The sequence below is a fragment of the Phodopus roborovskii genome, unplaced genomic scaffold, assembly GCF_943737965.1.
Source record: "Phodopus roborovskii unplaced genomic scaffold, PHOROB, whole genome shotgun sequence".
Taxonomy (NCBI): domain Eukaryota; kingdom Metazoa; phylum Chordata; class Mammalia; order Rodentia; family Cricetidae; genus Phodopus; species Phodopus roborovskii.
In genome coordinates, this window is record NW_026126599.1 from 4,865,001 (window position 1) to 4,887,224 (window position 22,224).

Below are 22,224 nucleotides of genomic sequence, written 5' to 3' on the forward strand. Positions count from 1 at the left end.
TGACCTCAAACTCACCGAGATCTACCTGCCTCTGTCTCCCCAGTGCTGGGATTAAAGGCGTGCACCACCACACCCAGTAATCAGTAATGCTTTTAACACACATATATAAGTCAGGCACCATGGTACACACTTGTAATCTCAGCACTGGGGAGGCAGAAGGATCAGGAATCTAAGGTCAGCCTCAGCTACACAGAGAATTCAAGGTTGCCTGGGTAACCTGAGGCTCTCTCTCTCTCTCTCTCTCTCTCTCTCTCTCTCTCTCACACACACACACACACACACACACACACAAAATAATGACAGAAAAACAAAACCCAAAAACATGCATATATGTGCAAATGTGTCTATACAGCTATACAGCCTTTGACATCTATTTATATCTGTAAATATATGTTAAAATATGCTAATATATACATAAGTATTTGCATACACACAGACACACATTTGCTCTTTTTTTTTTTTTTTTGCCTACAACAACCCTTGAAGGATACGCAAGACACTGGTGATAAGTAGGTATTTCTTGGCACAATAGTAAAGACGAGCATGTCTTCTCACGTACTCCCCCGTCTGTGTGGTCACCAATCACCCACCCAAATGCAGACAGAAATTCAAGCAGGAGAAAGGGAGCCGAAGGGGGGTGCTGGCACTCACCAAGGAGCATAGGAGGCCGCAATGAAGAAGTAAATGACCATCCGGTCGACCATGTGCAGGCAGTGTTCTACCATCCTAGGGCGGTAGAGAAGGTGGCAGGTCATAGCCTCTGTGTAGCAGGGAAGCATGGGAGCACCCACGGCACTGCCGAGGGACAACCTTGCCTTCCCCGGTGGGAGAGACAGATTTCCTCACCCCCTCCTGCAGACACCCCCCTCTAGCCTCAGACTGTCCACCTGCAAGGGACCAGAGCAGCAGTCTTCCAGGCCGCCCGCCTACGGGGGCGCCTCGGTAGTCCCATTAAGGTGAATGCTGGCACACCTCTGACTGTGTGTGTGTGTGTGTGTGTGTGTGTGATGTACGTCCATGTGCCCTTCCATGGGTTGGTGGGGGTACCTGAGATGGCTCTTCTTCCAGGAGACTGTGTGGAAAATGGTGGATACCACAAAGAGACCACACAAGCCAAGGCCGTAGATCCAGGCGGATATGGTCTCCCAGTCATCATCAGACAGGAAGTAGAGGTTGGAGCTGCCAAGGATGCTGGGGATGATCCAGAACTAGAACGAGAGAAGACAGAAAGGGCCAGCCTATTTAAAAATAGATATAGTTCCTAAAGGGTTGTTCTGTCTTTAATCTTGTGTATGTGTGTGGGGTGAAGTGATGCACATGAACGCAGGAGTTGGTAGAAGCCAGAAGAGGACATTGGCTCCCCAGGAGCTGGACTTTTAGATGGTTTTAAGATATCTGTCTGTCTTAAACATGGTCTTAAAGGAAACAAACTCAGGTCCTCTGCAAGAGCAGCGCATGGTGTCCATTCTCTCCATCCCCACAGACTGACCTTTTGTGTGTGAGATGGAGGGAGTACTGCAGGCTTTCTATGTGACTTGTTACACTTTCCTGCACGTGCATGTGAAGGTCAAAGGTCAATGTCAGGCATCATTCCTCAGGCACTGTTCACCCTGCTTGTTTATTTGTTTGAAATATTTTTGTTAATTGTGTGTGTGTGTGTGTGTGTGTGTGTGTTTGCACGTGTGCTAGTGCCAGAGTGCACTACTGAACATTATAGATAGGCAACTCTCTCCTACCATGTAGGCCTTGGAGATTGAACTCAGGTCTTCATGCTCATTTTACTGAGCCATCTTCACAGGCTCAGACTTTTGAACAGTGCCCAGGGGAGTACAGAGCCCCAAGATCTTTGCACTGATTTCCCTCTTTCTCGAGATCATGCTGCCCAATACCTAGACAACACAGTTCCCACCAAGCAAGTGAAGGCTAACAGTGCCACTAAAAGAAGTGGGAATGGGTTCCATTTTCATTTTTCAAAAACCTTAACTGACTCATAAGACATAAAAACTGTACCTATTGGGGGCTGAAAGACAGCTCAGTGGTTAAGAACACTGGCTGTTCTTCCAGAGGACCCAGGTTCAATTCCCAGCACCCACACAGTAGCTCACAACTGTGTGTAACTCCAGCTCTAGGGAATATGTTCACATCTTCTGGCCTCTGTGGATACCAGGCATGCACACAGTGAATAGACATACAACTAGGCAAAATACCCATAGATACAACATTACAATTAGAAATTACAACTCCTGCATAATGACTGCATAGATGGCTAAGTGGGTAAGGCATTTGCCATGCAAATGTGAGGAACTGAGTTCAGATCCTGAGAATCCAAATAAAGCCAGACGTGGTTGTTGGAAGCTGGGTCAATTCAAGGCTTCCTGAGGCCCTGATGTATGGAGAAGGAGCAGGAGCATAGTTCCCTGTCTAAAACCACAAACATGCTTGGTAGAGCCATTAATGGCCTAGGGGCCAAGTCTTAGGGAAGCTGCAACTTCAGATCCTGGGAACTCTTCCCCAATTAAGGGCTGTTCTTATCAGCCCCAAGGCCACTATGTGCTCAGTCTGTGACACACTTGAGATAACTTTTGTGCAACATTGCTTGATTAGCTCCCTGCTGACTTTGTCCCACTGTGTGATAGGTTGCTGTTGACACTGTCCCATTTACCCCAGGGAAATAGTATATAAGATGAGGTGATGTCACACACCTTTAATTCCAGAATTTAAGAGACAGAGGCAGGTGGATCTCTGAGTTTGAGGCCTGCCTGGTCTACAGAATGAGTTCCAGGACAGTCAGAGCTACACAGAGAAACCCTGTCTTGGGAAAAGAAAGAGAGAGAGACAAGGGAGGAAGGAAGGGAGGGAAATGAAGGAAATGAAGGAGAAGAAGGGAGAGAGGGAGGGAGGGAAAGAAAGAGAATGAAGGAGAGGGAGGGAGGAAGGAAGGGAGGGAGGAAGGGAGGGAGGTGGCAAGCTCATGCAGACCTCCTGGTCTCAGCATTCTGTCTTCTTTATTTTCTCTTTCCTGGTCCTCCTCAACACCTGGCTGCTTTGAATTCTTAATCCTGTGGTTTGGGTCACACAGTAGCACATGTCCATAATCCCGTCACTTGCACATAATCCCAGCATTTCTACAGTGAGATGGAAGAATGCCCAGAAACCCAAGGGCCAGCTAGCCTGGCCTCCATCTGCCCAACAGAGACCAACAAGGTGAGAGGTGAGAAATAACACCTGAAATTGTTTGTCCTCTGCCCTCCACACCTGCATCATGGCACATGTGTGCACACATTCTCACATACAAACAGTTGCACATACATCACACACTCAAAGATTTCTAAAAGTTATACATGTTAATGTGGTACCATGAACTTTCTATTTGAGACAGGATCTTTCAGCAGTTTGGCCTCAAACTCATAACTGTCTCCTGTCTCAGCCTCCCAGAGGCTAGAGTCACAGGCCTGTGCCACCACACCAGGCTCCATGCAGAGTTTTATCTCCACATAAGTATTCATTTTTAATTATGTTTGTGGGGGGATGCGTTGAGTGCGGGTGCTAACAAAGGCCAGAAGAGGGCGTTAGAATCCCCGAGGTTGGAGTTACAGGCTGTTGTGAGCTGTCTGCTACAGGTGCAGGGAACGGAACTCAGGACAAAGGCAGCTATCTCCACAAACATTTGTCATTGTTTTAGAGTAAAAACTTGCAAATTCCTCTAGGTATGTTTGTTTGCTTCTCTGAAGTGCTAGAGTTGGTACCCAGGGCCCCCTCATACTGTGGAAGGATTCTACCAACTGAGCTACATCCCCTATCCTCTTTCAAGCTTTTTGAAATGTACAGCTCTGTGGTTGTATTGTAGAAGGCTTGTGTATCATTCCCAAAGCCCTCACCACCACATAAAGCAGGCACAGTAGTGCACACCTGTAATCCCAGCACTCAAGAGGTGGAAACTAAATGAAGAATCGGGATTCACATTCATCCTTAGTGCATTTAAGACTAGCCTGGTCTACCTGAGACCCCATTTCAAGAAGAGACAGAGCAGGAGGACAGATAGGCCACTCCACATCTAGTTTTAGAAAATGAACCCCTGAAATCCTTTACATTTACAAATCTGTGACCTACCTCCCCCAAACCTTCCATCTTTTCCTCATGAGAGCACCGGGAACTGTTCAACAACTGAGTAACGGATAGGTCATTGTAGCATGGCTAATGGTGTGACACTGTGAGGATGTGTCACTCTGATTGGTTTAATAAAAAGCTGAATGGCCATTAGCTAGGCAGGGGGTACAGACAGGACAGCCAGACACAGAGGATGCTGGGAAGAAGGGCAGAGTCACCAGCAGATCAGAGGGAGCAAGACATGCTGGAGGACAGGTAAAAGCCACGTGACAACATGTAGATAGATAGAAATGGGTTAATTTAAGTTGTTAGAGCTAGTTAGTAACAAGCCTAAGCTATCAGCAGAGCTTTCATAATTGATAATAAGTCTCCATGTTGTGATTAGGGAGCTGGCTGGCAGAACAGAAAAACCCAACTACAGTTCTCCAGTTCATGTGGTTCCTTTAAAACCACACTGTTGGGGCCCGGAGAAATTAGATAAACAGGTCACATGGGGTGGTTTGAGAAGGACTGAGGAGTTGTCCCCATCGGCAAAGGGCAAGCATGAGGACCTGAGTTCGGATCCCCAGCTGAGTCCCATGCTTGGAATCCCAGTATTGGGAAGCAGAAACTGGCAGATCCCTGGGGTCATAGGGTCAGTCAGTCTAACTCCAGGTCCCAGTGAGAGACAGCATCCAGAAAACAAGATGGACTCCGAAAGATGATTTTATGTAAGTCTATCTCCTAAGTTTGATCCCTGAGCACCACAGTGCAAGTGGAGAACTGACTCTGAAAGTTGTCCTCTGATTCCCACACATGCACACACACACTCACATACAAATAAAAAAAAAAACAAAACAAAAAAAAAAAAAAAAAAAGAAAACCCAAGTAATTTTAGAGAAACAGGAGCTGACTCATCAGTTAAAAGTGATCAATGCTTTTTTTTTTTTTTTTTCTTTCTCGAGATAGGGTTTCTCTGTGTAGTTTTGGAACCTATCCTGGCACTCACTCTGTAGCCCAGGCTGGCCTCAAACTCAGAGCTCCACCTGCTTCTGCCTCCCAAGTGCTGGGATTAAAGGCAAGCGCCACCACTGCCTGGCTATTTTTTTCTTTTTAAATGCAGGATTTCTCTAGCCCTGGCTATGTAGAGGCTGGCCTTGAACTCACAGAGATTCGCCTCTGCCTCTGCCTCGAGTGCTGAGACTAAAGGTATACACCATTACTTCCAGCTTTCCGTACTCTTTTAGGATACCTGGGTTCAATCCCAGCACCCACACTGAGCAGCTCACAACTGCCTGTAACTCCAGCTCCAGGGGATCTGACGCCCTCTTCTGGTCTCTATAGTCACCTGCACTCACCTGCAAGTACACATAGACAATATATACACAATAGACTGACTGAAAAGAGTGCCTTCCTTACCCCCACCCTGAAGAGTCCCCATGTCAGTGCCCTATAAGTCAACTCACAGCGTGGGTGGCACAGTTGGCCGCATGTTCATACTCTGTGGGCTGGTACCTCTTGTGTGCCGGGACTCGGTCATTCATAAACCTGCAGTGAGAGGCAGAAAGAGCTTCAGAAAGACTGGATGAGGAAGCTAGAGACCAGATTTCGCCCACACAGCTCCCCCATCTCCATTTCTGAGTGTTTGTATGCATGTGTTTGTATGATACATGCACACTTGCTTGCTTTTGTATTTGTACACATAGGCCAGTAGCCCACATCGAGTGTCTGCCTCCACTGCACTCCTCTGTTGTGAGATATTCACTTTGTCCGCACCCGTGGTACAGACCACGCCCATTGGGGGTGGAGACAGGGACCTGGGAGAACTAAGGATAAGGAAGGGGCCCTGGGAGCACCTTTCCTTGCTTGCAGCCCAGGGCCAGGAGAATATCCGGAGACATCCTTGGGACCTGGAACCTGCTGGTGTTCATCTGTCTATGTTATAAGTTATTTCTCCCTGAATAAACATCTATTTGGCCTATTCGTTTCTCCTGATCCTTATTAAACATCAATATCTGGTGTCAGAGGCAGGATCCAGATTTTCACAGGACCTGGATTTCACCCAAGCAGCAGACACCGCTCCCTTCCCCCACCATCCAGAGCAGGCAGGGTCCCTTGCCTAACCAGGCGGACACACTGCAGCTTGTGGGACCTTTGCCTCTGCCCTACAACTCCTTTACTCCTCCCCTTTTTATGAGACCAGGCCACTCACTGAACCCAGAGCTTGCCATTTCAGAGCTGTCTCTGGCCAATGAGCCTCGGAGATCTGCCTGCCTCAGCCCTTCCCCCACCTTCCCCACTGCAAGTTCTGTCATTATGTGCACCTGCCTTTTACATAGGTTCTGGGACGTGATCTCAGGCCCTCATGCTAATGCAGCAGGTGCTTTACCAAGTGAGCCATCGCCTCAGCCCTGAGTAATTAACATCTTTTACAGAAGTGTTTCCTGTCTAGTCCTTGATGTTTGTTTGAGGGTTGGGGGGGCAACTTGGTTGACTGAGTGCTTTACTAGCATGCGCAAAGCTCTGAGTAACCCCCCCAGCACCTCATAAACTGGTGTAATTGGGGGGTGTGTATAATCTTCTACCAGGGGAGAGGCAGGAGGATCCTGAGTGCTGGGATTACAGACATCCACCACCATGCCTGACCCTTGCAGCACCAGGGATGGAACCCAGGACTTCATACAAACTATGCAAGCACTCCACCAACTGAGCCACATTCCTAGACTTCAATTTCTCTTCAAAATAAGAATTCCTGGAGCTAGAGATGGCTCAGGGGTTAAGAACCCTTAACTGCTCTCACAGAGGACCCAAGTTCAGATCCCAACACCCACATCATGAAGCCCACAACCCCTGGAACCCCAGGAGATCTGATGCCCTCTTAGCCTCTTTGGACACCTGTACATGCGTGTACACACACACACACACACACACACACACACACATTTGTGGCACACACCTTTAATCCCAGCTCTTAAGAGAGACAGAGAAGGTGGATCTCTGTGAGTTCAGGGCCTGCCTGGTCTACATAGAGAGTCCCAGATTAGCTCTGTTTCATGAATAAATAAATATTTAAATAACAATAATTCCTTGTGCGTTGGTGTCTGCAACCTTGAAATGTTTCCCTCTCCACTCTATTCTCACGCAGCATAGTTTGTTGCAGAGAAATGATATCACCAGGTGCCACAAGACTTGGTCCCAGCCCAGCTGACTTCTGAGCCTGGCTCTACCACAACATGAGTGTGGAGGGCACTTCAGTTAGCCTGGTTGACACTTGGGGACAAGAAGAGGTGTCCCAGATCTACAGAAGGAAACAGCTGCACACACCTGGCTCTCGGCCCCAAAGACTGAACAGGTTCTCATTTCCCCTGGAGCTTCCTCCCTGCATCCTCCACCAGAGGGAGTCAGATGCCACCCAAAAACATCAAGATCACAGTTACACAGGCTGAGGAAATGCTCAGTGTGAAAAAGTGCTTGCAGCACAACACATGGACCAGGCTTTGAATCCCAAGCACTCATGTAAGAAGTTGGGTGTCGCTGTACACTCCTATAATGTCTGCACTGGTTGGGGGTGGGGGAGGGGCACACACACAGACAGATCCGTCCTTTGGTGTCCCCATGCATGTGTGCACACACACAAACTCAATTATTACTGTGCATTCCCCCCAACCGATGGCGCAGAACAGAGACCTTTGTGGTCAGTCATGCTTCTTTGAGGTTTTATTGAGTACCTGCTGGATCAATGTGAGGTCTCTGGAACATTCATTTAGTGCCTTCTGTTTGCCAGCACTCTCCTGATACCGTCTGGAGCATTTGTGGAGTACTTTGTCTGTGCTGTTTCCACATCAGGGACCATTTAGTGAACACTTGGTATACTGGATTTGTGCTGGCAAATACGCTGGAGCTTTTAATGGGGGCTTTCTATGAGTTTGCTCTCTGCTATTGTAGTCCACAGAGTATTTATTGTGTGCCTTCTGTACACTAGCTTCTGGAACAGCTACAAAGACAGAGACAAAGACTGGAGGGAGGTTATCCGGTGCTGGCCCCATGGCTTGTTCTGGCGCTCCTGTGTCTGGTTTATGATGGCACCTTGATGACTCTAGAGACCATGTCAGCTCCCCTGACCCACTGCTCTGACCACTGCTCTTCCACAGCATCTGTCCCTGACTACACAGTCCCGGTCATGTAATCTCACTGTCACACGGACAGGGTAACACTGAGCTCACCAGACAGGTGAGGAAGCTATGATGCCAGGCCGAAAGTCGCAGGGATTCTGTCTGAGCCATAACAACCAACTTCCAGTGTTTTCCATCCCAGGATCTCAGTGCCTTTGCAGGGGCAGATTGCAAACCAGACATTGGGGGGGGGCTGGATAGTTAGCTCAGCAGTTAAGAGCTCTGGCTGTTCTTCCAAAGGACCAGGGTTCAATTCCCAGAACCCATATAGCAGCTCACAGCTGTCTATAAGTTCAGGTCAGGGGATCTGAGACATAAACATGCAGACAAGACACCCATATACATAAAAAATTAAATTAAAATTTTATAAAAGAAAGAAAACCGGCACACATCCAGTGCTGATGGTGCAGGACTATTATTATCCAAGCTACTTTGGAAACTGAGACAGGAGAGTCACAGGTTTGAGAGATGCTGGAAACATAAAGCGAGGCTGAGACTAATCCTGGGCAATTTTGTGGGGTCCTGACTCAAAGCAATAGGTTTAGAGATGTGGCACCTGCCCAGAATCCCCCAGTGAGGGGCTGGGATATGGCTCAGTGGTAGAGCACCTGCCTGGAATCCCCCAGTAAGGGGCTTGGGTGTGGCTCATTGGTAGAGCACCTGCCTAGAATCCCCCAGTGAGGGGCTGGTGTGTGGCTCAGTGGGAAAGTACCTGCCTAGAATCCCCCAGTGAGGGGCTGGTGTGTGGCTCAGTGGTAGAGCACCTGCCTAGAATCCTCCAGTGAGGAGCTGGGGTGTGGCTCAGTGGGAAAGCACCTGCCTAGAATTCCCCAGTGAGGGACTAGCACATGGTTCAGCATATGCAAGACCCTAGGTTCAAGCTCCAGTATCACAAATAAAATTTTGCAGAAGGCAAAGAACAATATAGAGAAGGATGTCATATAAGACAGTTGCAGGCCTCATGTCACAGATGGAAGCAACATGTCACTAAGCCATTCAGAACCTAGAAGAGGAGTCCTCAGAACTAGAAAGGACAAGCTCTGATCAGACCTCGATGCTGGAAGTCAGCCCTCCAAGAAGTATGAGTGAAGTATGTGTACCCAAGCACTGAGTAACGGCTACTCCATTCCTACAGACAGATGACACCAGCCCATGTCTCAGCAGGCATGTTAATTATTAGCTCTACCAAAGCCCACAAGAAGCAATGGCAATTGATGCTGCCACCAGCGGGTCTGAAGGTGGGTAGACGATTGGTACAGAGACCCACAGGTGGGCAAGCTCATCACCCTCTGCAGGGAAGAGCTTATTCACCTGTCACCAGGAGCCACCCTATCCTCTCCTGTGCCTTTAACTCCAGGCAAGCCACCCATGGTGCCAGCCATGTGGGTCCAGGGTGATGTCACTGTTGCCGTGGCGACCTGGGGCAGGCCGTTATTTATTTATTTCTGTCTTCCACAAAACTCCCCTTGTCTCTCCTTTAGGCTGTAGCTATTGAATGGAGGATGATGGAGGGAGGAAAAGAGAGGCTTGAAGGTGGGGGAGCATGCCTTGGCAAAAGCCCAAGAAACCATTCCCACCACCCCAAAGACCCATGCAATGTTCTTTTAACTCCTTGTGACCCAGTGTTTTTCTTTAAAAAGCCTAGACAGGCATTTTAAAGGGCAACAAATTCACCTTTTGTGTTTTAAATTGTATAAAGTAAAAAATGTCTCCCTAGTTCGTAATGTGGTTTTAGAAGTTTGAATGGCTTTTTGATCATGGACTCATCATCACACTTAAATAATGCATGCCTGTAACCCTGGGTCATGGTCAGGACAGGACCTTAAGGGCAGCCCAAGGTACACAGGGCATTTAAGGCTAACCTGAGCTAACTGAGACCCTGGTTCAGAAAAATCAATAGATGAATCAAGACAAAGCACACTCTTAGGTGGAAGGGAGCTGTGCCTTGAATAGCAAATAGTCCATGCAAATGAGTCACAGGAACTTGGACTTGGCTGAAGGACCCGGCTGAAGGAAACCTTAGGGCTGAGGATGCAGCCCAGTGCTACTGCACTTGTATAGATAACCCCAGTGAGGAGTGTGGGTGGGGTCAGCAATACAGCACCTGCCTAGAATCCCCCAGTGAAGGGCTGGGGTCCAGTGGCTCAGTGGTTGAGCACCTGTCTAGAATCCCCCAGTGAGGGGCTGGGGTCCAGTGGCTCAGTGGTAGAGCACCTGTCTAGAATCCCCCAGGGAGGGGCTGGGGTGTGGCTCAGTGGTAGAGCAGCAGCCTAGAATCCCCAGTATGGTTTCAAAGTAGACCACATGCCTAGTATGTACCAGACCTTGGTTTCTATCCCCAACACTGAAAAATAAATCCTTATTAAAGGTCATTTTGGTGATAATTCTCAATTCTTTGTCTCCTTTTCTCCATTACACACCCTTTAAGTCAGGTTTTAACATATAGTACAACACAACTGAGATTCAACTGTGTTTGTTGTTCTATGCTCTTTCCTTATTTTTTGAGGGAGGGGGATGGAGGGAGGGCTTGAATCAAGGTGTCCACATGAAGGTTAGCAAACAACTTAACTGAGTTGGTTCTCTCCTTCCACCTTGTGGGTGCCAGGACTCAAACTCAGGCAGCCATGCTGGCAGCAAGCTCCTTTCACCAATGAGCCATTGCATTGGCTCAGTGTGTTATTGTTGTTTTATGGAGTGTTTTATTTATTTATTTTGTGTGTACACTTGCACATGTATGTAGAGGTTGGTATCATACCAAGTTTCTATGTTGGGGCAGAGAACTGAACTCTGATCCTCAAGTTGGCATTGGATATGCCAAGTGGGCCATCTCTACCTGCCCCTTCCCTTTTCCTTTCTGTGTAATTCATTTTCTTTTGCAGTGCTAGAGAAGGACCCCAAGGTCTTGTGCGTGCTAGGCGTGATGGTTAGTGTCAACTGGTGACCTGACAGAATCCAGAATCACCCGGGAGTTGGGCCTCCAGCAATACTTGTGGGCATTATTTGACTTTATTAACTGAGGTGGGTGGACCCACCTACTGTGGGTGGGACCCATTCCCTGGTTGGGATCCTAGATGGGATAAATGGAGAAAGAGGGCATGCCTTTAATCCCAGCCCTGCTGGAGGCAGGCACTTTTCCCAGAGTTGGGGGCCAGCCTGGGCTACATAGAGAATTTCAGATCAGCAAGGTATACATGGTGAGAACCTGTCTCAAAAGAGAGGGTGCTGAGTAAGCATCAGATACAGTCATCTATCTCCATTCTCCTGATCGTGGGTACAGTGTGATTAGCTGCCCCAAGCCCCTGTACCCTAGACTTGCCTGCCGTGATGGACAGGACCCTTGAACTTGAGCTGGAATAAATCCTTTCACCCTTAAGTTGTCCTTGTCAGGATATTTCATTAGGATATTTCACAAGCCACTTCCCAGCCCCTCCTTCTTCGGTGCGGAGAAGTATTCCAGTGTATGAAAGTATTGGTTCCCTGCAGATCACGGTAGATAGAGTGTGTGTGTGTGTGTGTGTGTCTGTCTGTCTGTCTGAGAGAGAGACGTGTTCATGTGAGTACCCATATGTGCTGGGTGCCAGTGGAGGGCAGAGGTTGACACAGCGCCTTCCACCTTCTTTTCTGAGATCTCAAGGTCTCTTGCTGAATCCAAAGCTCGCTGATTTGGCTCCTTTGGTTGCCAGTGAGGTCTAGGGATGCACCAGTTTCTGCCTCCCCAGGGCTGGGTTGACAGATGTACACAGAACCTTGTGTTTGTGCAGCAGACACTTGGCCTCCCAAGTCACTCTCCCCCAGCCCCAGAGCTTTGATGCTAACAGACAAACTAGATCAAGTGTAGCTGCTTCAGAACCACGCTGGCAACCAAAGAAACAACACTGATACTGCAGGAAGCTGAGTGTGCTCATCCTGACACTGGGCAGACACTGGCAGCAGACTCAGGGTTCAAGGCCAACCTGGGCTATGCAACAAAGACCTTGTTTGAAACTAACAAATCAAAAAAAGATAGCAAGAAATTTCCAGTGAGATAGCCAACACTCTGTGCAGGCCTGTGATAGGCAAAGTGAAGGCTGAAGTCGAGCACTTGTCTCCCATCTCTGGAGAACAGACTTCCCATTCTGTGGCCAGCCTTGAAGCACCAATGGCCATGTGGCTGCAGCCCCTTGGCAGGCTCCCAAACTGAGCCAGAATCCAAGGCCTAACATGAGCAGATGAGTACAGAATGCTGAATCCCTTCCTGGCTAGTCAGTCTAACTGCCTCGCCGAGCTCCCGGAGGGTAACTGAGGAAGATACCTGGAGTCAATCTCAATCAGCACATATGCACAAGTACAGTCACACTGAACACACATAGGCGAGTGTGTACACACACATTAAAAAGAGATGGGGCCAGCCAGCCAGACGGCTCAGCAACTAAAGGCACTTGCTATAAGGAATAAAAAAAGAAAAGAAAGGGAAAGGAAAAACAGTGGGTACCTCTCCTTGGGTCCTGCCAAGGTATGCCTCTAAGCAAACATGCTACTACAACAGAGTTAGTGCAAGAGGTTTATTGGGGAAGGGGAGTGGGGGCGAAAGAGCAGAAGGCCACGTCTGAGTGGGGACATGAGAGAGGCAGGCAGGCAGAGAAAACGGGGAAGAGACAAGAGGAAGAAGAGAGGCAAGAGGGGAAATAAGAGGCAAGAGAGTGAGCTGGCAGGCACTTTTGTTTCTGTTTTTTGCTCGTTTGTTTGTTTGTTTTTCAAGACAGACTTTTCTCGATGTTGATTTCGACGATCCTGCCTCAGCCTCCTGAGTGCTGGGATTAAAGGCGTGTGCCACCACCACCCGGCTACTGGCAGAAACTCTTAAGGGTTGCACATGTCGTATATCTGATGATGGAAAGGCACCTGGGGACAGGCGATGACAGAACTGCTCTGGTGGCAGAGGCAGGCTGCTGCTGGGGTGGAAACTGACACTTGCTACCAAATCTGATGACTTGAGTTCAATTCCTGGGTCCCACACAGTGGACAGAGAGAACCAACTCCCTCAAGCTGTCCTCTATCTTCCACACAGGATCCGTGGTGTGTGTGTGTGCCCCCCACATACAAACAAATACAATAAATAAAAGAGAGAGAACTATAGACTGTTACAGTCTACAGCTCAGGAGAACCTCAAAACACTATGCTAGGGACAGAAGGCACGGCCCACTGAGTGCTTGCTTAGCGTGCACAAGGTCCTGAGTTCAATCTCCAGCTCTCTTCCCAAAAGCTATGCTAAATTAAAGAAACCAACGCAAAGGGCCACACAGGAAATGAAACACACATCTGTGTCACAGCAGCTTGACCCTCAATGACAGCTTGATCATAAGGATTGTTTGAATCGAGGGATGACATAAATGAGTAACCGAGTATTAGGTCCCAGTATAGAACAACGGGGCATGTTTGGTCTGAGGAGTGAGAGGGGTGTTCCGGGCATGTGGGAGGAGGCAGGTTGGCACATTTAAAGATGAGGTGCCGAGGTACAGGCAAAATCAGAGCCATATACTAGAACCAGGCAAAGCTTGCTGCAAGATAGTGCATCTGAGAAACCTATAGGAATGGCCCCAAATGACTGACTGTGGACATCTTGAAATTCTCCTATGCAAATGAGACTTCCCAGACTATCCGGACTCCACCCCTCCATCACCAAGCAGATTGAAGAAGGTCACAGAGCAAACAGTGCACCCCAACTATTTTTGTTTTGTTTTGTTTTTGTTTTTTCAAGACAGAGTTTCTCTTTGTAGCTTTGGAGCCTGTCCTGGAATTCACTCCGTAGACTAGGCTGGCCTCAAATTCATGGAGATCCGCCTGCCTCTGCCTCCTGAGTGCTGAGATTAAAGGCATGCACCACCAACATTCAGTCCTAATTACTTCTTTAAAAAAAAAATCATTGCATTGTGTGTGTGTGTGTGTGTGTGTGTGTGTGTGTGTGTGTGTGTGTGTACAGCCTCCACCATTGGCCCTTGCCTTCTACCTTATTTGAGGCAGGCTCTCTTCATTGTTTGAGATGGTGTCAGCCATGATAGCTGGCCTGGAATTCCAGGGATTCTCTAGGCCTCCCATACAGATAGCACACTATTGTGTCCAGCTTTATATGGATTTAGGTACTCTGAACTCAACTCCTCATGCTACCTCATCAAGCACTTTACCCTCTGCCCATCTCCCTGGCTCCACTTTGTTTATGAGATGGAGTCTCTCATTATCCTGAAACTTCCCAAGTAGTCCAGGCTGGTTGACTAGTGAGCCCCAAGAATTCTCTGCCCCCCCAACACTGGGACTACAACACACATAAACACACACGCATACACACACACACACACACACACACACACACACACACACACCAGATCTGGCTTATTTTTTTAATGTGGTTTCTGTGCTGGAACTCAGGTCCTGGTTCTTGTACAGCAAGCACATAACCAGATGACAAACTCCCCAGTCCCAGCTGTGGACATTGCTGTCTTTACAGACACATCTGAGAAGTCTATTCATCACAGAGGGGACAAGTGAGACCACAATCTATATGCTTTGTTTTTAAATAGGGTGTCGCTATGTAGTCCAGGCTAGCCATGATACTCAATCCTCCTGCTTCTGCCGCCCCAGTGCTAGGGTGACAGATGCATGCCACCACGCTTGGCTAGCCACACAAGCTTTAAATGGCCACTTTGCTGACATGAAAAAGCAGGATCTATGAGGGAAAGCCAGCCAGACATCACTGTCAGCTACACCAGGGAAAGATCAGAATCAAAGAGGATGAGAGCTGTCTATACTGGTTTTTAGAGATAGCCCAGGCTGGCCTTGAAATCATAGCAATCCTCTAGTGTCTGCCACCCAGGCTGGGGTTATGGGCATATGCCAACACACCTAGTTAATGCAGTGACGGACATCAAATCCAGAGCTTTAGACATGCCTGGCAAGCACTCTACCAGCTGAGCCACATCCCAGCCCTATTGACTAATTGACTGATTGATTGATGATTGATTGATTGTGATTGATAGTGATTGATTGACTGATTGTGGTACTTTGGGTACAACCTCATGCCAACCCATGGCACTTTAATGAGGTTTTAAAAATAAATTATAGCTGGGCAGTGGTGATGCACACCTTTAATCCCAGCACTCAGGAGGCAGAGGCAGGTGGATCTCTGTGAGTTTGAGGCCAGCACGGTCCACAGTGAGTTCAAATACCAGGACAGCCAGAACTGTTACACGGAAAAACCCTGTCTCGAAAACCATAATGATTAGTAATAATAATTTTAAAAAGAATAAAGAGAAAAAGAAAAAAATCTAAAAAGCCAGACACATTTTAATTATTAAAATCCAGGTTTAAATTAGTTCTCAAGACCAGACAAAGAAAACAAACAAATATATATATATATATATATATATATATATATATATATATATGTAGGGAGGGGTTAGGATGGCTAAAAGTAAAAGGCAAAAGGTGCTTTCAGCCAAGCCTGATGACCAAAGTTCAATCCCCAGGACCAACATGGTGAAAAGAGAGAACTGAATCCCAAAAGTTGTCCTTTGATTTCCATTTGTTAGCTGTGTGTGCTGTCACCCTGAAATAAAATGGCAGTGTTTTACACACACACACACACACACACACACACACACACACACACACACACACGAGAAGGGACTATAACTTTAAGAACAGAGGACCCATGGTTCTTTGCTGGGTGGGCTCAGAGCTGGCTAAAATCACTGTCAGAAACCCCCTGAATGCCCATCCACGGGAGAAGGGGAGTGAAAGATGGGAAATCCACATCAGGACCTCCCAGTCCACATCTGGAAGGAATAGGGACTGAACATAGAAATATGGTGAGCAGCGGACAGGCGGAATGGCCTGCACACACTATCCCAGTGAGTTCCCATCAACTTCAATGGTGGAAGACATGAGTCTGCAGACAAAATTGGAACCCTGACTGTGCTGAACACGGTCAAAACTGATGGAGAGAGGAGGCTGAGGGGCGTTGGGAGGCCCTGCCTCCGCTTCTGTGGGTTCCCTTTCCCTCTGGCCTGTCATTAGGGTGTGAAGGTCTGTACCCACAGAGAGAAGGAGAAAGTTGCTACAGTCGTTGCCCCTCCCCCCCCCACTGGGCTGGTGCCTGCCAGCGGCGACCCTGAGTCCCTTGGACAAGAGACTAAAGAGGTTTGCCCAGACTCTTGGACAAAGGGAGTTCTGTCTGTGGGTCCCATAGAGGCCAAGGACAGCCAGGAACAAGTGGGCCCCTGGGAGGCAATGCTCTCTCTCTTTAAAGCCCCAGGCAGTTTCTTTGTGTCCATTCATAGATTCGGGGTTCCTCCCACAAGGCTCACAGTGACCTGGCTCAGTCTCTGGGAAAGAGACCTTGGGCTTGTGCCACCTGAGACTCCTCATGGCATCAAAATTGCCAGGCAAGCCAGACCTAGGGCTGCAGGCCTGTCACCCCGACTACTTGGGAGGCTGAAGCAGGAGAATAGCAAGTGCCAGGCCTGTCTGAGCTACAGAATGAGTTCAAGATCAGCTTGGAGAACTTAATGAGACCCTGTCTCAAAATAAAAAGTAAAAAGGGCTAGGGACACAAGAGCCCCTGCCTAGAATCCCCAAGTGAGGGGCTGGGGTGTGGCTCAGTGGTAGAGCACCTGCCTAGAATCCCCCAGTGAGGGGCTGGGGTGTGGCTCAGTGGTAGAGCACCTGCCTAGAATCCCCCAGTGAGGGGCTGGAAGCATGAATTAGCAGTGGGTGTTTGCCTAGCTTGTGGGAGGCCTTGAGTTTAAGCTCCAGTCCTGGGGATGAGTCTCCCACTGCTGAACTCTCCCAAGGAACATGTCACAGGCAGCCCCTTCACTGGAGGGTAACATGGTGCCACCATTGTACAGACAGGAACAAAGAGGTGCACACAGGACAGCAAGTTCACTCTATTTACCTCCTACCCCTATAGCCATGAGCAAGCATTGTGCCCTACCACCAACGTAGCTCTGTTGATTTAATGGGACACCTGGGGAGTCCTGCTTCCTAGCCCACACATACCAGCAGCCTCACCCACAGTTCCAAAGAGAGGGTCCACCCCAGTTGGCCTTTGCACTGTGCTCTTAAGACCCCCAAGTCCAACTCCCTGCAGAGTTCAATCCAGCAAAGAAAAACCCTGACACAACGCCATGGCACAGGTTCTCAAACCACAACTCTAAAATATCGTGTCAGCACAGCCTGAGATGTGCACAAGATGTGCACGAGGTATGTACACAAAAGGGCTCACCAAACATGCTTGAGCCCACCACAACTGCATAAAGCTATGCATGGCGGTGCATGCCTGTAATCCTAAGACTAGGAAGAGAAAGACAGGAGGATCAGGAGTTCAAAGTTATCGCCAGCTACATAGCTAGTCTGAGACTGGTTGGGATACATGAGACCTAGTCTGGAAGGAAGGAGAGGGGAAGGGAGGGAGAGAGCTAAGCGGGTTAGTTAATACAACATGCAGCAATACCTGCCTGTGATCACAGCACTCAAGAGCCTGGCGCAGGAAGACCGCTAGTTTGAAGCCAGCCTGAGCTACATAGTGAGACCCTGTCAAATAAAAATCCAGAAGCGGTGAGATGGCTCAGTGGGTAAAGGAACTTGCCTCCAAGCCTACCTACTTGAGTGCAATCCTGGGACCCACATGCTGGAAGGCGAGAACCAACTCTGAAGAGTGCTGTACCCCTAACACACACACACACACACACAAATAAATAGTAAATTTTTTTGAAATTCTAGAACCGGAGGGTTTTCTGTTACGTGGTGCAGCTCGTTTTCAGTCCAATTCCATCCCCCACACACAGAATTCAGGCATTGGCTTTCAAGTAAGGTAGCCACAGACAGATTCCCTGGGAGACTCACACATTCTGAAGCAAACTGCAGGCTCTCTCTCTCTCTCTCTCTCTCTCTCTCTCTCTCTCTCTCTCTCTCTCCTTTCTTCCCTCCCTCCCCCTCCCTCTTCCCCTCCCATGGGTTCATAGAGGTGTAGTAGCCCCACATCTAAGGGTATCCACATTCAAATGCATTCAAATCAAGTTGTTTCCCTCTGAGACCTCTCTTCTAAATACAGTCTTGGCTTTATCTTGGATCCAACCACTTTGAAATACTCAACGAAAGGACTTTAGATAAGGGGAGTAGCAGCTGGGGAAGCAGGCAGGGTCCTCTTTATTAAAAGAAAATATTGCAAGGAGTAATCAGGAAACTGCAACACCCTAATGACTGAAGAACTGATTCTGATCTTGAAAACTAATGGCCAGAGGGACCAGTGGATGTGAGGTTGCTGGGCAACAGGATACTCAAAAAGAGCTGACCATTATCTCCAGCGATCAATGTTTCATAGCTGAAAGCATCGATGTCTTGTCTCCTGTTGAGCTGTGCATGAAATACATCATGCACTCTGCTTTTTTTTTTTTTTTCCAAAAATGTCGATTGTGAATATCATTAAGCCCCGGGTAGTACATCTGTGCTGCTATGGAGCCACCAGCCACAGAGCTAATTAAATATGAATTCATTAAAAGTAAGAAGTTGGGTGTCATGATGCCCGCCTGTAATCTCAGCCCTCTGGAGACCAAGGCAGGAGAATCAGCAGTCATTCTCAGCTAAATAGAGGGCTCACCACATAATAAACAATAAACCCAGTAAACCCAGGTAGCTGTAATGGAAGTTCAAGGCCAGCATCACTGGACAAACCCAAAATTTAAGAGATCAGGTAGACGATGATGGATAGATAGATTAAAGAGATAGATAGATAGATAGATAGATAGATAGATAGATAGATAGATGGGCATAGTAGTACATACCTATAATCCTAGCACTCGGGAAATGAAGACAGGAGGATCGGAGTTCAAGGTAAGCCTGAACTACATTGAGAACTAGAAAACCAGCCTGGGCCTCATGAGTCTCTGTCTGAAAAAGATGGGCTAGAAAGATGGCGCAGATGGTAAGTGCTAGCCACACAAGCATGAATATCTGAATTTAAATCCCCCTACACCCATGTGAAAGCTCAGTGTGGCAGAGCATATCTGTAACCCTAGCTCAGTTGGGCATAGAGACAGGGGGATCCCTGAAGCTTGCTGGCCAGCCAGTCTAGCCAAAGCTGTGCTCTCCAAGTTTAGTGAGAGACCCTGCCTCAAAAATAAGGTGAAGAGCAAATGAAGAAGACACAAAACATTGACCACAGGCTGGTGTACACTCATTCATACATGAATACCCAGAGAGACAGAGAGAGAGAGAGAGAGAGAGAGAGAGAGAGAGGGAGAGAGAGAGAGAGAGTTGGGGCAGGGGAGAGGGAGAGGGAGAGGGAGGGAGAGAACAGCCTTGTTGGAATCCAGAGAAACTACCCTGTGACTCCAAATGAGCAGAACACTTACAAAACAACTGGCCTGGGTGCTCCCCAGTACCCTGCAGGGCTACAGGGAGGGGGCGTTGAAGAAGAGTTCCAAGCAAAAAGAGCCCAAGGGGCAAACAATGCCTGCTTGTAGACAAGATCCTGGGTCCAAGCAACCCTCCTGGAAGAGATAGCTGGTAAGGTGGCCTTTGGGTCAAATGGTAAAATTTGGTGAACCCCAGCATCATGGACTGATTGCTCACGCCTCACTTGCCAAATTCACATGGTACAAGCTGGATATGATGGCATCAGGAGGAAGGGTTCTGAGACAAGGAGTCCTCATCAATGGAATTCATGCCCTCCTCAGAGGATAGCAGAGTTCTCCCCAGCTCTCTTGGTACTATGTGAGGGTACAAGGAACATTTGAACATCAGAAATCTGGAAAACACAGAGCATGCTGGGAGTTTGATCTCAAAGTCAAAGTCCCTGGCACTTCAAGGGAATTTCTGATTGATTCTGACTGTTACTGATTTTTACTTTGGTGTTTGAGACACGGTCCAACATAGCCCAAATTCGTTTTGCACCTATGTAGCCAAGGGTGACCTTGGATTCCTGATGTGCCTTGTGATACAGACACCTGTGTCCACATCCTGAGTGCTGATATTGCAGGTGTGCAACACCATCTACTACCTGAATTTCTGTTGTAAACTTGGTCCTCAAGCAAGCAGCCACTACCCTCATGAGACGATCGGTGTCACTTGCACCATTCCATCACGATTGGGCCCATTGGTTAGCATCCCCTCATCTAAGGGTCGCTGGACACTTGCCTGAGCTTTCAGCTGCTCCTCACAGCCATTTGTTTGCCATTCTTTCCTAATTACAAGTGACTCCTGTGACCCAGAGGTGCTAGGGCACACCAGCTGGAAGGTTAACTGAAGGGACTCAGTCTGTGCAGCCAAGGAAAAGCCACCATCCATGCTGGCAAAGGTGGTCCAGTGTGGGTGATTTGGGGTGCCCCACACACCTGTGAGCAACCTCACCCATGTACCGTAAGCAACCCAATAAACTCATTGATTTCTCCAGGGAGAACTCATGGGATCATGCTTTGGCTTGTCACTGGGACCTTATGAGGAGGGGGTGGGCACTGATCACATTTCCCCAAGGAAGAAATTCTACAAACAGATGTTCGTTAACTGTTCAGTCTTTGGTATTTTGGAATAGCTGCCCAAACAGCCTGAGACAATTTAAAGATAATATTGCATTATACAAACTCCATTATGAATTGAATATGATTTGTCCCCACAGGCTCATGTGTTGAATGTGTTGTCTCCAGATGGCCTGCTATTCTGAGAGATGATGGACAGTTTTGGAGGTGGGATCTAGCTGGGAAAAAGTAGGTCACTGGTAGTGGGTCCTTCACGGTATATTATTCCCGGTCACTTCCTGTCTCCTTCCCTCTACTTCCTGTGAATAGCACTCCTCCACATGCTCCAACCACATGATATTCTGTCTAAACACATGAGGCTAAATAACCCGCCTCAAAAAACAAAAAGCCAAGACCAGCCTGGCCTAGAAGTGAGTTCTAGGCAGCCTGAGCTACTGTGTAAGATCATGCCTTCAAAAAATAAAAAATGAGGCAGGGCAGTGCTGGTGCACGCATTTAATCTCAGCACCTGGGAGGCAGAAGCAGGCAGATCTCTGTGAGTTCAAGGCCAGCCTGGTCTACAAATCAAGTTCTAGACCAGCCAGGGCTGTTACACAGAGAAACCCTGTCTTGAAAAACAAAACAAAAATATAAAAAACAAAAATGGGGCCGGGTTGCTCAGTGGTTAAGAGTGTGTCTGGGTTACAGCACCCATATCAGGCAGTTCGTAACCATCCATAACTGCAGCCCCAGGGGATCTGATCCCTCCGGTCTTCACATGCTCCAGCACTCACGCATACCATGCACACACAGACATACATCCATGTATATGTAACTTAAAATAAAAATACTTTTAAAAGGAGGACCTGGGAGACAGGTTGGTGAAGTGCTTGCCTTTCAAATACAGGGATCTGAGTTCAGTTCTCTGAACCTGTGTAAGGAAAAAGCGGGGTGGTGGTGTACCTGTAACACAGCACCAAGGAGACAAGGACAGGCGGAGACTTGGAGACTCACTGGCCAGCCAGCCTAGTCTATGCGGCAAGCTCATCACCAGTGAGAGGGTCTGTCACAAAACAAAGGTGAGGAATAACACCAGACGTTTGCCTCTGTCACACACACACACACACACACACACACACACACACACACACACACACCCCAAGGGAAAAGGCATGGTGGTACAGGCCCGTCATCACAACATTCCAGGAGCTGAAGCAGGAGGATCATGAAGCTGAGGTCTGCCTGGGCTACACAGTGAGTTGAAAGCCAGATTGAACTAGAAGGTGATTTCAAGCTACATAATGAGACCCTGTCTTGGAAACAGAAAGGCTAGGAAGGAGGGAGGTGAGGGCATACTATGACCAGTGCCAAAATGGCAGCTCCACTAGCATTGACTGGCTACCCTCTAAAGCAATCTGCCACTAGTCAGCACCAACTGTATATCACTTCTACCTTCCCTCACGTCCCCCTGCAGCCCA

General features: G+C 48.1%; 1 protein-coding gene across 1 annotated transcript in view; it reads right to left on the reverse strand.

The window, feature by feature from the left end:
- Window positions 1-22,224, reverse strand: part of Mmd2 (monocyte to macrophage differentiation associated 2) — a 43,838-nt gene that overhangs the window by 9,386 nt on the left and 12,228 nt on the right. Inside the window, exons 2-4 of the mRNA XM_051205537.1 lie at window positions 5,553-5,634; window positions 1,048-1,208; window positions 652-726 (exon numbers count right to left, since the gene is read on the reverse strand). Coding sequence (XP_051061494.1) covers window positions 652-726; window positions 1,048-1,208; window positions 5,553-5,634 — 318 coding nt within the window. The remainder of the gene's footprint in view (window positions 1-651; window positions 727-1,047; window positions 1,209-5,552; window positions 5,635-22,224) is intronic.